General features: G+C 32.9%; 1 protein-coding gene across 1 annotated transcript in view; it reads right to left on the bottom strand.

Moving 5' to 3' along the window:
* Positions 1–581: 581 nt before the first annotated feature.
* The window catches only part of LOC139486521 (angiopoietin-related protein 7-like), a 47,377-nt gene continuing 31,924 nt past the window's right edge, over positions 582–16,034 (bottom strand). The window contains exons 7-12 of the mRNA XM_071271430.1: positions 12,979–13,047; positions 11,209–11,509; positions 7,949–8,085; positions 7,194–7,293; positions 1,744–1,908; positions 582–850 (exon numbers count right to left, since the gene is read on the bottom strand). Coding sequence (XP_071127531.1) covers positions 597–850; positions 1,744–1,908; positions 7,194–7,293; positions 7,949–8,085; positions 11,209–11,509; positions 12,979–13,047 — 1,026 coding nt within the window. The 3' untranslated portion in view covers positions 582–596. The remainder of the gene's footprint in view (positions 851–1,743; positions 1,909–7,193; positions 7,294–7,948; positions 8,086–11,208; positions 11,510–12,978; positions 13,048–16,034) is intronic.

A 16,034-nucleotide genomic window follows, 5' to 3' on the forward strand; every position in this document is an offset into this window, starting at 1 on the left:
ACAGAAAAACTGAAATTACTAAATAATGTATTTTTAACTCTATTTAGAGCTGTTCAGACATAAATCATCATAACAGATAAAAATAGGTCTATTAATGTATTCTATCAACGCGATCGTGCTTTGACTTGTTAAACCTTAATCGTTGTAAATAAGCGTCAAGGTTTATAATGGATAGTTTGTTGTAGGTCAGGAAATCTAGTGTAAATTTGAGAAGCTTATAGTGTTCCGTAGCAGTTTTCAGTCGATGTGTTGTTAAGAAGTGTTAACACACGATATTTTTCGTAAATAAAAGAAGTTGAATAAACGCTCTGAAATTAAAAGTTAAAAAATGTAAAATCCAATGTAAGCCTTTCGAAGTATAGTATAATGATAATATTGTTATTTCTGTGCGTACCTGATAACTTTGCCATGGAAACAAAAAATAATACCATCGTGTGTTTTGTTTAGACCGAGGTTGTTGCTTTATTATATATTGATTTTATATACAACATGATCATTTATTAAAAGTTGTCCAATACTTTTACAACGCCAGTATATAGCAACTGACAGTAAATTGGACTCTGTGAAACAGTACAACTAAGTTACGGTTATTTGTTTCATTTATTCATCATCATTTTTGTAACTTTCATTGAGTAGTCCCATCCCTTCCATCCACTCCAAACCACACCCTTTCCATCTGATACACCTTTACCAACATTAACATACTCTCCATTAAGATCGGAAGAACCACACATAGAGGTATACCACCACGGTCCTCCATAATTATCTTTTGCACAATTGTCTCCCTTCCCACGACCGTCATTTTGTCTGTCTGCTGTTGTAAATTGCATATTATTAGCCAAACTGTTTCCTGTAAAAGATAGACATACATTGTGATTGTCATTTACTTGATCAACTGGGTTTTATGTATATTTTAAAAATTAATAGTTTGTCATTTCTGAACGAAATGTAACCCTAACTACTCTCTGTAGTTATTCCAAAAGAAAAATAATTGACATTGGGGATAAGGTGATTTGATTTTTAAATTATCAAATCTGTGTATACGGTCGAGACTGATCAAATGAGAAAAACCCTGATGCACTAACGTACAAACAAATAAAAGTCACTGACCCAGGTTTTTTTTTATGAAATCGCTCTTTGTTTGGAGTGTTTACTCAAAGTATAATATAACAAAAACTATTAAACGAGCATAAAATTTATCTACAGAAAATATATAAACAAAAATTCTAAGAATATCTTCTGAACTCTATTACTTTGAACTAAGTTCCTGATGACATCAACTTACGAAAGCTATACAATAAGCTGACATTTATTTGTTCTTTTCTCTTTTTGAACAGTAATTGATTCAGTTTCAGGCCACAGTATTTTAAACAGTTAATAGTTATATAAAACGAATTGAAAAAATCGATCATCATTTAAATCTTGTTAAGTTTTATGTCTCAAGCTAATTACTATGCATATTACTTTTCATCAAAACTAGTATATAATAATGTATGATAGTTATCAAAGGTGCCAGGATTATAATTTAGTACGCCAGACGCGCGTTTCATCAACATAAGAATCATCAGTGACGCTCATATCACAATATTTATAAAGCCAAACAAGTACACAGTTGAAGAGCATTGCCGATTGTGTTCTTTTGTAAAACATTTGGAACTCATTACGACGAAGTATTATTTTTATTCCTTAAAATGTTTTGGGATTTTCAAATATGTTTTCCACTTATCATGTGTCGGAATATACCTGCATTACCACTATATGAACCATATGACAAGATATAGTTTGAGACTTCATCACCGAGAGAAAAATTATTAAAAACAGCATAACGACTGTTTCCTTCCCAGTCTTCAAGATATATTCTAAGAACGTTGTTTCCCAATCCAGTCAATTGATGAACTCGGTCATTCCCTGAAATTAAAGATATATGAAGATGTGGTATGAGTAACAATAAAACACCTCTTCTTTCAAGAAGGATTTTGAATACTATGTTTTACTCTTTTTTTTTGGCTTACTTGAAAAAGTAAGTTTAATATAGCATTTCGATTATTATCAATATCGTTTACGTTACATCATTATATAAATTTAATAATTGTTTTTGTATTGCTGACCCATTGTTCCATGGTGACCGTATTAACTGAAGACATTCGTTGTACATATACGCATCATATCCGTTACATTTACCAGAATCTTAATAATTCAAAGATCCAATGTAACAGTCATTAACACGATTCAAGAATTCGTGAAAAGTGCTCTTATATATAAACTCATCATAGATACCAGGACTAAATTTTGTATAAAAATTATACGCCAGACGCTCGTTTCGTCTTCAAAAGACTCATCAGTGACGCTCGAATCCAAAAAATTAAAAGTGCCAAATAAAGTACGAAGTTGAAGAGCAGTACGGACCAAAATTCCTAAAAGTCGAGCCAAATACAGCTAAGGTAATTTATGCCTGAGGTAGAAAAGCCTTAGAATTTAAAAAAAATAAAAATTTTGTAAACAGTTAATTTATAAATATAACCATATCAATAATACAACACAAACGTCCTGACTACTGGGCTGGTGATCTCCACCAGCAGTGGCATCAACCCAGTGGTTGTAAATAAATTCATCATAGATACCAGGACTAAATTTAGTATATACGCTGGACGCGTGTTTCGTCTACGAAAGACTCATCAGTGACGCTACGGTTTTAAACAACTACTAATTAAAAAAAAAGTGTTATAATTACTGATGATACAAATAAACGGCAGATACCTACATGACTTTATTGTGGTAATTCAAGGTCACTGTCAGAGCAGATATCGTACTATATACATTATATAAAAGTTTATATAACACACAGACAAGACAGACTTTGTTGAATTGTCGATTATTTGAATAACAAAATACATAGAACTTGATTTCAATGAAAGTAGTAAATACAAAACAAAATGTGTATACTGCATAAAACGACATAACAGACAACATAACGTTGTATAACATGATTAATTTAGTCACATACACATGTTCCTATTCTATACTGGAACATGTATATTCAAAATTGTAATTTAGTGATTATTATGTTTAGTTTCACTTAAGTTAACTCATTTAGTTCTTTATTGATGATTAATGATAAAAACAGGATTTTTTAAAACAAAATTTTGTCTAAAATAATGTATTTGACTTTAATAATGGCACAGCTTTACTAAGCGAGCCAGTGTTGTTTATTTTTTTTTTAATTAAGTTCATTTATATGCTTTGGGGTTTAGTGTAGCTTCCACATTTTTTTGAGAGGTCATTTAAACCTTCAGATACGGGATTTTCACGATTTGTGGGAAACACATTGGTGGCCGTCGGCTGTTTTCTACTGTTTAGTCACCTTGTTGTCTCTTTGACACATTCCCAAAATACGATCTTAATTTTATTATAAGCCAAATCAAGAACTGCGTTTTAAATTTCTAATTGAAATGCGTCAGTAGGAAAATAATCCCAAAAAAAGTAATATAAATAATAGATTACACATACAAATGTTTCAGTATACGATACCTAACCAATGTTTCAATATACTGTATATACCTTACTTATGTTTCACTATACTGTACCTAATCAATGTTTCAGTATATTGTACCTAACAAATGTTTCAGTATACTGTACCTAAGCGATGTTTCAGTATACTGTACCTAACCAATGTTTCAGTATACTGTACCTAACCGATGTTTCAGTATACTGAACCTAACCGATGTTTCAATAAACTGAACCTAACCAATGTTGCAGTTTGCTGTACCTAACCAATGTTTAAGTATACTGTACATAACCGATGTTTCAGTATACTGTACCTAAGCGATGTTTCAGTATACTGTACCTAACCAATGTTTAAGTATACTGTACATAACCGATGTTTCAGTATACTGTACCTAACCAATCTTTCAATATACTGTACTTAATCGATGTTTCAGTATACTGTAAATAACCGATATTTCAATATACTGTACCTTACCGATGTTTCAATATAGTATACCTAACCAATGTTTCGGTATTCTGTACATAATCTATGTTTCAGTATACTGTACCTAACCGATATTTCAGTATACTGTACCTTACCGATGTTTCAATATACTGAACCTAACCCATGTTTCAGTTTACTGTACCTAACAAATGTTTCAGTATACTGTACCTAACCGATGTTTCAGTATACTGTACCTTACCGATGTTTCAATATACTGTACCTAACCAATATTAAAGTAAACTCTACCTAACCGATGTTTCAGTATACTGTACCTTACCGATGTTTCAATATACTGTACCTAACCAATATTTCAGTATACTGTTCCAAACCGATATTTAAGTATACTGTACCTAACCAATATTTCAGTATACTGTAACTAACCAATGTTTAAGTATGCTGTACCTAACCAATGTTTCAGTATACTGTACCTAACCAATGTTTCAGTATACTGTGCCTAACCAATGTTTCAGTATGTTGTACCTAACCGATGTTTCAGTATACTGTTTTTAACCAATATTTAAGTATACTGTTCCTAACCGATATTTCAGTATACTGTACCTAACCAATATTTCAGTATACTGTACCTTACCAATGTTTCAGTATGCTGTACCAAACCAATGTTAAGGTATGCTGTACCTAACCAATGTTTCAGTACACTGTACCTAACCAATGTTCCAGTATACTGTACCTAACCAATGTTTCAGTATACTGTACCTAACCAATGTTTCAGTATATTGTACCTAACCAATGTTTCAGCATACTGTACCTAACCGATGTTTCAGTATACTGTACCTAGCCAATGTTTCAGTATACTGTACCTAACCAATGTTTCAGTATGCTGTACTTAACCGATGTTTCACTGTACCTGACCAATGTTTCAGTATATTGTACCTAACCAATGTTTCGGTATACTGTACCTAACCAATGTTTCAGTATACTGTACCTAACCGATGTTTCAATATACTGTACCTAACCGATATTTCAGTATATTGTACCTAGCCAATATTTCAGTATACTGTACCTAACCAATGTTTCAGTATGCTGTACCTAACCGATGTTTCAGTATACTGTACCTGACCAATGTTTCAGTATACTGTACCTATCCAATGTTTCGGTATACTGTACCTAACCGATGTTTCAATATACTGTACCTAACCGATATTTCAGTAAACTGTACCTAGCCAATGTTTCAGTATACTGTACCTAACCAATGTTTCAGTATACTGTACCTAACCAATGTTTCGGTATACTGTACCTAACCAATGTTGCAGTTAACTGAACCTAACCGATGTTTCAATATACTGTACCTAACCAATGTTTCAGTATACTGTACCTAACCTATGTTTCAGTATACTGTACCTAGCCAATGTTTCAATATACTGAACCTAACCAATGTTTCAGTATACTGTACCTAACCAATGTTTCAGTATGCTGAACCTAACCGATGTTTCAATATACTGTACCTAACCAATGTTTAAGTATACTGTACCGAACCTATGTTTCAGTATACTGTACCTAGCCAATGTTTCAATATACTGAACCTAACCAATGTTTCAGTATACTGTCCCTAACCAATGTTTTAGTATACTGTACCTGCCCAATTTTTCAGTATACTGTACCTTACCAATATTTCAGTATACTGTACCTAGCCAATGTTTCAGTATACTGTACCTAACCAATGTTTCAGTTTACTGTACCTAACCAATGTTTCAGTATACTGTACCTAACCAATGTTTCAGTATACTGTACCTAACAAATGTTGCAGTTAACTGAACCTAACCAATGTTTCAATATACTGTACCTAACCGATATTTCAGTAAACTGTACCTAGCCAATGTTTCAGTATACTGTACCTAACCAATGTTTCAGTATACTGTACCTAACCTATGTTTCAGTATACTGTACCTAGCCAATGTTTCAATATACTGAACCTAAACAATGTTTCAGTATACTGTACCTAACCAATGTTTCAGTATGCTGAACCTAACCGATGTTTCAATATACTGTACCTTACCAATGTTTAAGTATACTGTACCTAACCGATATTTCAGTAAACTGTACCTAGCCAATGTTTCAATATACTGAACCTAACCAATGTTTCAGTATACTGTACTTAACCAATGTTTAAGTATACTGTACCTAGCCAATGTTTCAATATACTGTACCTAACCGATGTTTCCGTATACTGTACCTAACCAATGTTTCAGTATACTGAACCTAACCAATGTTTCAGTATACTGTCCCTAACCAATGTTTCAGTATACTGTCCCTAACCAATGTTTCAGTATACTGTACCTAACCAATGTTTCAGTATACTGTACCTAACCAATGTTTCAGTATACTGTACCTAACCAATGTTTCAGTATACTGTCCCTAACCAATGTTTCAGTATACTGTACCTAACCGATGTTTCAGTATACTGTACCTGCCCAATGTTTCAGTATACTGTACCTGCCCAATGTTTCAGTATACTGTACCTAACCAATGTTTAAGTATACTGTACCTAACCAATGTTTCAAGTTACTGTACCTAACCAATGTTTCAGTATACTGTACCTAACCAATGTTTCAGTATACTGTACCTAACCAATGTTTCAGTATACTGTACCTAACCAATGTTTCAGTATACTGTACCTGCCCAATGTTTCAGTATACTGTACCTAACCAATGTTTCAGTATGCTGAACCTAACCAATGTTTCAGTATACTGTACCTGCCCAATGTTTCAGTATACTGTACCTAACCGATGTTTCAGTATACTGTACCTAACTGATATTTCAGTATACTGTACCTAGCCAATGTTTCAGTATACTGTACCTGCCCAATGTTTCAGTATACTGTACCTGCCCAATGTTTCAGTATACTGTACCTAACCAATGTTTAAGTATACTGTACCTAACCAATGTTTCAGTTTACTGTACCTAACCAATGTTTCAGTATACTGTACCTAACCAATGTTTCAGTATACTGTACCTGCCCAATGTTTCAGTATACTGTACCTAACCAATGTTTCAGTATACTGTACCTAGCCAATGTTTCAGTATACTGTACCTAACCAATGTTTCAGTATACTGTACCTGCCCAATGTTTCAGTATACTGTACCTAACCGATGTTTCATTATACTGTACCTAACTGATATTTCAGTATACTGTACCTAGCCAATGTTTCAGTATACTGTACCTAACCAATGTTTCAGTATACTGTACCTAACCAATGTTCCCCACTGACTTCGCCAAATCCATTTTTGTAGTCTGCCCAAAGTTTTGTATGAAAACTAAGAAGTCCACCAGATCGATATTGAAATACCTGTGGGAAATCATGTCTATGTTTATAATTGTGAAATTGAACACGCACGTAAATTTATACATACACGTAGATGTTGGTCGACTATCATAGGTCTTTCTTATTTTACCTTAAAATGTGATATACAAATAATTGATATTACATGAATATATGAAAAATTCCTAGATTTTTATTCTTCAAATTAAACTTGATTGTCTTAACGATTAAATCTAACAAGTATAACAAAAGGATACGTATTTCTTATCGGAGAGAATGTGTTAACATTCAGTATAGATTGCTATCAAAATTGCAACCTCTACACTATGTATACATTTATACAATAAATGATCAATAAATGAAATTAAAAGAAATAATACAATTGTGTTATTATTATAGTTCATTCTTTTTACCTACAATGACAGATCTTTGCAGCGATTTCTGTATGTCAAATTTTAAATATTGACAAATTTATACAATCAATGTAACAAATAAATTATTCTGTCCGATGTTTGAGTAATATTCAAAGGCTAAAAGTATAATTATGACAATGCGAATAAAAATTATTTTTCAAGTTGAATTCTCTGATCCTTAAAATAAACAGCTTAAATATTGAATTACTTTCTGTGTAAATATGATGCATAAGTTATTATCTTGTCTTATCGCTTATAAAACTACATACTGTCCATCCTCCGCCGTCTGTATCCATATCACAGTAAACCTTATATCCTGGAGCTCCACTAGGGTAGATATGATAAACTCCACTATGGTACATTGTTCCTTTTAAGTCATTACAATCTTTCACATGTTCCATTTCACCTAATATTAGAAGTTGAATTTTAAATTTTAGAACATTGAGGGATTCTGTTTTTAAAAATTCGTAGACTGTAAACCATTTGCTATCACAATATATCTAATAGGGCTTTTGAACAATCAGATTAATCATTTGTATTATCATTTGGATTTAAGGAATATTCGTAAATCATGATGCACTCATTTAAAAAATCTTACTGTAAAAAACTTACTGTTGTATATAATCCCGCAGATACAATTTCTTATTCTGTGCAAAACATATAATCCTGCTATCAATCATCAAGCAAAAAGCCTAACTTTGGAGAAAAAAAATTATGAAAAATACGTGTTTATGAATACAAAGATATCTATAAAAGAGGGACGAAAGATACCAAAGGGACAGTCAAACTCATAAATCTAAAACAAACTGACAACGCCATGGCTAAAAATGAAAAAGACAAACAGGAAAACAATAGTACACATGACACAACATAGAAAACTAAAGAATAAACAACACGAGCCCCACCAAAAACTAGGGGTGATCTCAGGTGCTCCGGAAGGGTAAGCAGATCCTGCTCCACATGTGGCACCCGTCGTGTTGCTTATGTGATTACAAATCCGGTAAATAGTCTAATTCGGTAGGTCACATTCATGAAAGGGAAGGGAATTGTAGTTACGACGTAAGGAACATATCCGATATCATTTGTGAAACTGTTATTCCATAACGGTCAACCAACTCGTGATGGCGTCCGTAAAATTTACGAAGGGATGATTTCAACTTCACCATTTGGAACTCTTGGTTTAATAGCTTCCTTGTGAGCAGTAACCCTCTATCAAGAAAATCATGATAGGAAATGCAAGCACGGGAATATCGTATCAATTGGGAGATATATACCCCGTATGCAGGTGCTGCTGGAATGTTGCTACTTAGAAATGGAAAGTTCACAATTGGAAGGCTGAAATCATCTCTTTTGTCGTAAAGTTTTGTTTTCAACCGACTATGGAATTTTGAAATAAAATATGAAAAGATATGTCTTCCTGGAATGATACGGATTATTTTTTTCTTATATAATTAACTAGAACACACTCACGAAATCGTTGTCATTTAGAGCTTTGTTACATACATGTAAACTGTTGTAGGGTAAATTTTTGTAAATGATTCTATGACCGGAGAATTTCAGAAGAAGTATCAGAAGTCAAAGGTACTTGGTGGCAGAGCAATTTATTTTAGTAGTCCCCTTTTTTCCACTAAAATTCGTTATTTGTTTAACTTTCTATTAGTTTTCCATATGCTTTGAACACATATATTATAATACCTATATAATATATGACCACCGTTGATGGTAAACATTGAATTGACAGTCAATAGCAAATACAATGTACAATTTGTTTATAGATTATATACGTTAATAGTTTAAAGATAAAGCGAAAAACATTTTTCGTTAGTCGTCAAATTTGATAAATTTTACCGTGATTCGTCAAGATATCCTTATCGTCAATTGTCAAAGGTCTCTAATAATTATCGTAACCGTCATTTATTTGGGGGGGGGATAACGTGATTCGTCAAAATCAGTCGATGTTTTTATCGTCTAGAAGAAAGTATACATATAATCGTCATACACCAAGAATTACCGTTTACGTCATTTGGCAATTTAATGTTATTTCTCATGAAGGTACCCCCATTACGACCCTCATAAAATCTATGTGTACCGTTCTAAACGGAAGTCTAGTATATAACTATAAAATCCAACCAATGACTGAAACAATATCCGGACGCCTTTATTATCGTTTTCTCCAAATATGACCCAAACGGAATAAGCATAAGCGAGGAGGACAAATGCAACTATGCATGGTACCTATTGGACACAAATGATGATTAATACATTTTAGAAGGAAGAGAAGAGACACACAAGTTGAGGTCTTCTCGTTCAATAGTATAGATTATGGTATGATTTTATTCTCCTAACGGAAAGTAACGTGCTTGATTTTCATATGATGGAGATGTAATCTTTCAATTAGTTTGATCGATGTCTGGAGCTGGTATGTAAGTTTCTGCAAATAGTCCTTCTTTTATCTATGTATTAATGTCATTTTGAATAGTTTCTTCTGATAACTTTTCTGACTTCCTGCAAACTGAGTTTTACTGCTTTTGGCGTGTGTTTGTTTATTTTTGGCCTTGTATTGGTATATTTTTTTTTTTGGGGGGGGGGGGGGATGGAGAATCTTTGTTCGTGTTGCTATCTTGATTATATATTACCTACTTTCATCCTCTATTCTATAAATATACTTTTCAAGTGAAGATTTAGAGATTTTACAAATGTTTTGATGTCGTAAGAGTGTATTAAAAGTTAAACATTTTCTTGTGTTGATTTTTTCGACTTACATCGATTCTTGCACAGGACAGTAAAACAAATGCATATGTTTAAAGTTTTCTGATGACGGATAACCCGAGTTCATTCGAGAGAGCTTTAGCAAATATAAGAACAAGTAATGCAGAACCAAATCAAATCTTCTGACATCTTTTAATTCAAGAGGCATTATGATAAACAAAATTGTCTTATAGATTATTGTTATGGGTTTACTTTTCCACATTGGTTAGAGGTATAGGGTGAGGGTTGAGATCTCATTAACATGTTTAACTCCGCCGTAATTTTGCGCCTGTCTCAAATCAGGAGCCTCTTGCTTTTGTTAGTCTTGTATTATTTTAATTTTAGTTTCTTTTGTATAATTTGGAGTTTAGTGTGGCGTTCATTATCACTGAACTAGTACATATTATTTTTCGGGGCCAGCTGAAGGACGCCTCCGGGTGCAGTATTTTCTCGCTGCATTGAAGACCTATTGGTGACATTCTGCTGTTGTCTGCTCTATGGTCGGGTTGTTGTCTCGTTGACACATTCCCCAGTTCCATTCTCAATTTTATTTGTATAGTTCATTATTTAAGCTGTATGTCATTTGTTGAGATTGTATTCCATTTGGTAAGGTTTTCTGACGACGAAAAGCATATTATAAAAATAATGTAGTTCTTTTTGTTTACTCATTGATTAAATAAACACTTTTAAAAGATGATTTCTATTTTACATGTTCTACTCCGAACAATTCTAAACTTTTGAATAAACTTTTTTCATTACAAATAATCGACTATGTCCTTACTAGAAGTTGTGATCGGACTCCTGGTAGTGGTAAAGATATAAGTACTTGAATTCGTGATTGGGATCCTGTTAGTGGTAACTATGGCATTACTAGTTGTGGTCTGTGTTGAGGAAGAAGTAATGGTTTCTTGTCTTATAATTGTAGCTATATTCCTTGTTGTTAGGCTTTGCTTATTGCATCGATTATTGCATAGGTCAGTGAAACAACATTTGTTACAAGTCGAACTGCTTCGATACATCTTTGAGGATGATCGTTTTCCTATGACAGGTAAACCGAGTCCATTTGAGAGAGCCTCACACACCTTTAGCAAATATAAGCATAATGAAGGCAGTAACAAATCAAAACGTTTCACCTATTTCTAAAATTAACGATTATCATATCGACGTCATGTGTTAATTTCCCACACATCCATAGCTTCCATTTTTTTTTAAAATCTAATAGAACGAATACCTTCCATTCAAAAACTAATGCGGGGGGTATGTAATGTGTGTGACTGCTCTATTTAACCTCTTTTTGTAATCTTGTTAGATAAATAGGAATAAAGTATCAGTAGTGTATTTGTTTTACAACTGCAATTTTAAAAAAAGCGTATTCAGCATAGTATTTGCACATATGTGACGCATAGTTTTTGCACATATGTGACGCATAGTTTTTGCACATATGTGACGCATAGTTTTGCACATATGTTACGATAAATGTTGACTGAAAAGGTATGAATATTTTAAAAGTCATCATTATGTACATCTCAGAGTCTACGCTAAGTGTAAATATAACGATAGTTTTATCATGGCGTTGTACATGTCGTATACAAAGCAAAAGTAGCACGTAACGTAATATTAGATTCAAGTCGAATTGAGGCAAAATTTGAATGAGTAAAACATCATTAATATGTATATGATCATAAGTTTCATAATTATTCTCCAAAGCTTCCTGTTAATTGCTTAAGAAACCGATTTACAGATTTACTTCTTACCAATGTAAAAAAAATACATAGTAATATGGATAGTAAATCTCCGTTAAAAAATCCGATGACAGATAAGGTAACAAAAGTAACTAAACAAAGTAATAGGTGTTGGATATTTTGAGTTTTCAAGTTAATTGGCAATACCTTATTCATTTATCATGCAGTATATGTGATCTATTTTTTCACACAAAATCCATGTTGTTTGGAACCTTCTATGCATTGACATCAACATACTTGTCATGGATGTAAGACACGTGTTTAATCATTTGAGTCTTCAAAGATTGTCATAACATGTAAATAAATAGACCCATTTAGTTTCTTATTCTCATTTGTATCAACCACTTCACAGCCTTAATTCTTTAGGAAAGAACTTGGTGAAATAACGTTTGGATACTTGACATAAAAAGTTCGTAATTAGTTAATAAATGTTTTACCTTCTCTCTTTACATTGATCATCTGTTTTCTATTTGAATGGTCACAGCATTGTCGCAAAGGACTTTCATTCTCCGGTCAGCAAGATGTCCTCAGAATCATTAAATTATCGTAATTCATCATCGTTTTGTCAGATGTGTTCAATTTAAATTGAGTTTAGTGTGTATCATAGAGCTAATCACATGTATGTAATCCTTAAATATTATTTGTTAAACATTATTTTTTAGTAGACGATGAACAATGCAGTGTTTATTGTCGTTTGCTTCTTTGTATTTCCTACAACTATTCTATTTTTAATGTTTGCATAACCCTGTTGACTGTGATTATAAGAAGGCATACAAAATAAAATTATGATTACGAATAATAATAGTTACGTTTGTGTACTGGCAGCTTGTGGTAAAGAATCTTTCACCAGCATTATAGTGCTCCTCAATTAAACAAGCCTTAAAAACAATCGCAAAAGTACATTGAAATATTAATCGAAAACAATATCGATATCAACAATGTTAAAATGAATCGAATTAATCATGGAAAGGCGGAAATGTGTCAAAGAGACAACAACCTGACCAACGACCAGAACACAGCAGACGTCCATCGATGGGTCTTCAAAATGGAAAGAAAATCCCGCACTCAAAAACGTGCTTCAGCTTGCCCTTTAACAAAAATGCTTTGCACCTGTCTTAAGTCAGGAATCTGATGTACAGTAGTTGTCGTTTGTTTATGCAATATATACGTGTTTCCGTTTCTCGTTTTTTTATATAGATTAGACCGTTGGTTTTCCCGTTTTAATGGTTTTACACTAGTGATTTTGGGGCCCTTTATAGCTTTATAGCAGTGTGACCCAAGGCTCCCTGTTGAAGGCCATACATTGACCTATAATGGTTTATCCTTTTTTTTTTTTTTTTTTTTTTAAATTGTTATTTGGATAGAGAGTTGTCTCATTGGAACTCACACCACATCTTCCTATATCTATATAGTAATACGGATAGTAAAACTCAGTTCAAAAGAAGTCCGATGTCAGACTAGGTATCAAAAGTAGCTAAACAAAATAACAATGATACGTACACATGGTACATTAACAAAGGACTACTAGCTAGCAGTGACTGGCATGAACGATAAAGACCTTGAGTAAAATCCCTTCCATTTGGTTTTTTTTTTGTATTTTTTTTTTGGGGGGGGATTTGCAATCTCAATGCTTATCCCTCTTTGTACTTTATAAGTGTTTTGATATGAGCGTCGACGTCACTGGTGAGTCTCAATAATGTTGTAATTTCTATAAACTACCTGCTCACAAAACTTTGAATTTTTTAAAAAAACTAAGGATTTTCTTATCCCAGGCATAGGTTACCTTAGCCGTATTGACATAATTTTTTGGAATTTTGGACTTCAATGCTCTTCCAACTTTGTACTTGTTTGGCTTTATAAATATTTTGATATGAGCGTCACTGATGAGTCTTATGTAGACGAAACGCGCGTCTGGCGTACTAAATTATGATACTGCTACTATTAGCACAGCTGACGAGTTTGGATTGGTTTATATTGTGTCCTGCACTTGATATTCTACAATATCAATATGAGACGATCAGATTATCGATCTATCGGGTTGTATTTGACTATTTTGTATGATAGAAACCAGTGTTTTCAACCAGAAGACGTCTTCATTAGTTCGAGTGAAACGTATTAACGTGGGTTTATACAGTATGATTTGTTGACGTGTCTGGGTCAAACTTCGTATGGCTGGATAAACGTATTTGTTGTCACAAAGCCGTGATATGCAGTTTTTATCAACAGCTGGTCTGAGTGATACATATACTGACAAAGGGAAGACCGACTGGTAAGTATATTATCAAAATGCTCGTTTACAAAATGCAAAACAATATGATTTTCGTTTACCTTAGTATCATAAGTCAATTTGACTGTCTCATTATGATATGTGTATGTATGACAGACAGGTATTTTGCTTTTTTGTAAATGATATTCACACTTAGACAAGTTCAATTTCAAAGAAAATTCAGAGCTTAAAATATTGCTTAAATACATTTACCTGTGTGTTATCTTTAACCGTCTGATTTCCCCAAGATGTCTTTTTGTTTTAAATAGATTTCAGAGCAAAAGCCCGTCTTTTCAATGCTTAACAAATATTTAACACAAAAAAAACGAAAACTAGTCCTTTTTATTTTCCTCAATGCATGTTTTGTCATATTAAAATTTTATAATGAGTTAAAGTTAGCAGTTAATATGAATTTATGAAAAAAAGACGATTGCATTTTATCTTTATCAGTTATAAAATGCTTTATCAAGGCTTTTTAAAGCCGTGAGTTTAAATTGGTCTGACTGTTACCTATAATTGTTAATTTCTGTGTCATGTTGGTCTTTAGTGGAGAGTTGTCTTATTGGCAATCATACCACATCTTTTTTTATATTTTTTTTTGAAAATCACACATACATTGTCGAGTTTTTTAACCTTACTGCATATCAAGTACAATAGAACGTTTCCAAGAAACCCTTATCATGCTTTACACTGGTTCTCCGTTAAGGCGCCCGTTTTATGACGTTATTTTGTCCCAACGCAAGAAAGCAAACCTAACGACATCCAGTTATATACTCGTAGCTTGTTATACCTATATCTGAGAATTTTAGATTTCTTTATTATCTACATTTTTTATTTTTATAAAGTTTAGTACATATTGCACAACGATAGTGATCGTACCGGCCGTTCATAATGTGTTCTTCGAAAAACTGAAATTTCCGTTGATGGATAAAAGACCAAGCAGGACAAAATATTTAGTACACTATAAAGTGTGATATGAGTTAAATTTGATCATAAGGTTACCATAAATAATTTTGTTTATAACAATGGTCATTTATTCCAAGTTACATCAGTCTGAAAAACGAAGCAAAGTTGAAAACTGTAGAGATTTGCTAAGCGTGTAATCTCCGTGGAATGGTCAATTCTTAACAAACATAAATTTTAAAAATAAACTCCACATCCAACAGATCGATATCGGTGTCAACATCATATTTAAGTACAACTTCGATCTTTAGATATACATATTATGCTTCATAAATGACGAAATCGTCGAAATGTAACCTCCGTGGAATGTAATCTCCGGTGACATTTTGGTAAAGAGTGCTTTCTATCACGTCCGCATTTTTATCGAGTATGGCATGCCAAATAAACATATTAGATAGTTATAACGGATGGCGGATATATCACTTACAAATCAATAATATATTGTAATTCAGACGACATAAGAAGACACCATGTAACAATTTTTATAAATCAATTGATTGAGTGTAACAGAGTTGCTTCTTTCTCAAATCTAGAAGAAGAAAAAACCCGAACCGGATGTTTTTATATAACTTGTAATACAAGTAAATACTTTAAACCTGTTTTCAATATTCAAGATATGAAACTTCTATGATTAAT

This window comes from Mytilus edulis, chromosome 8 (assembly GCF_963676685.1).
Source record: "Mytilus edulis chromosome 8, xbMytEdul2.2, whole genome shotgun sequence".
Taxonomy (NCBI): domain Eukaryota; kingdom Metazoa; phylum Mollusca; class Bivalvia; order Mytilida; family Mytilidae; genus Mytilus; species Mytilus edulis.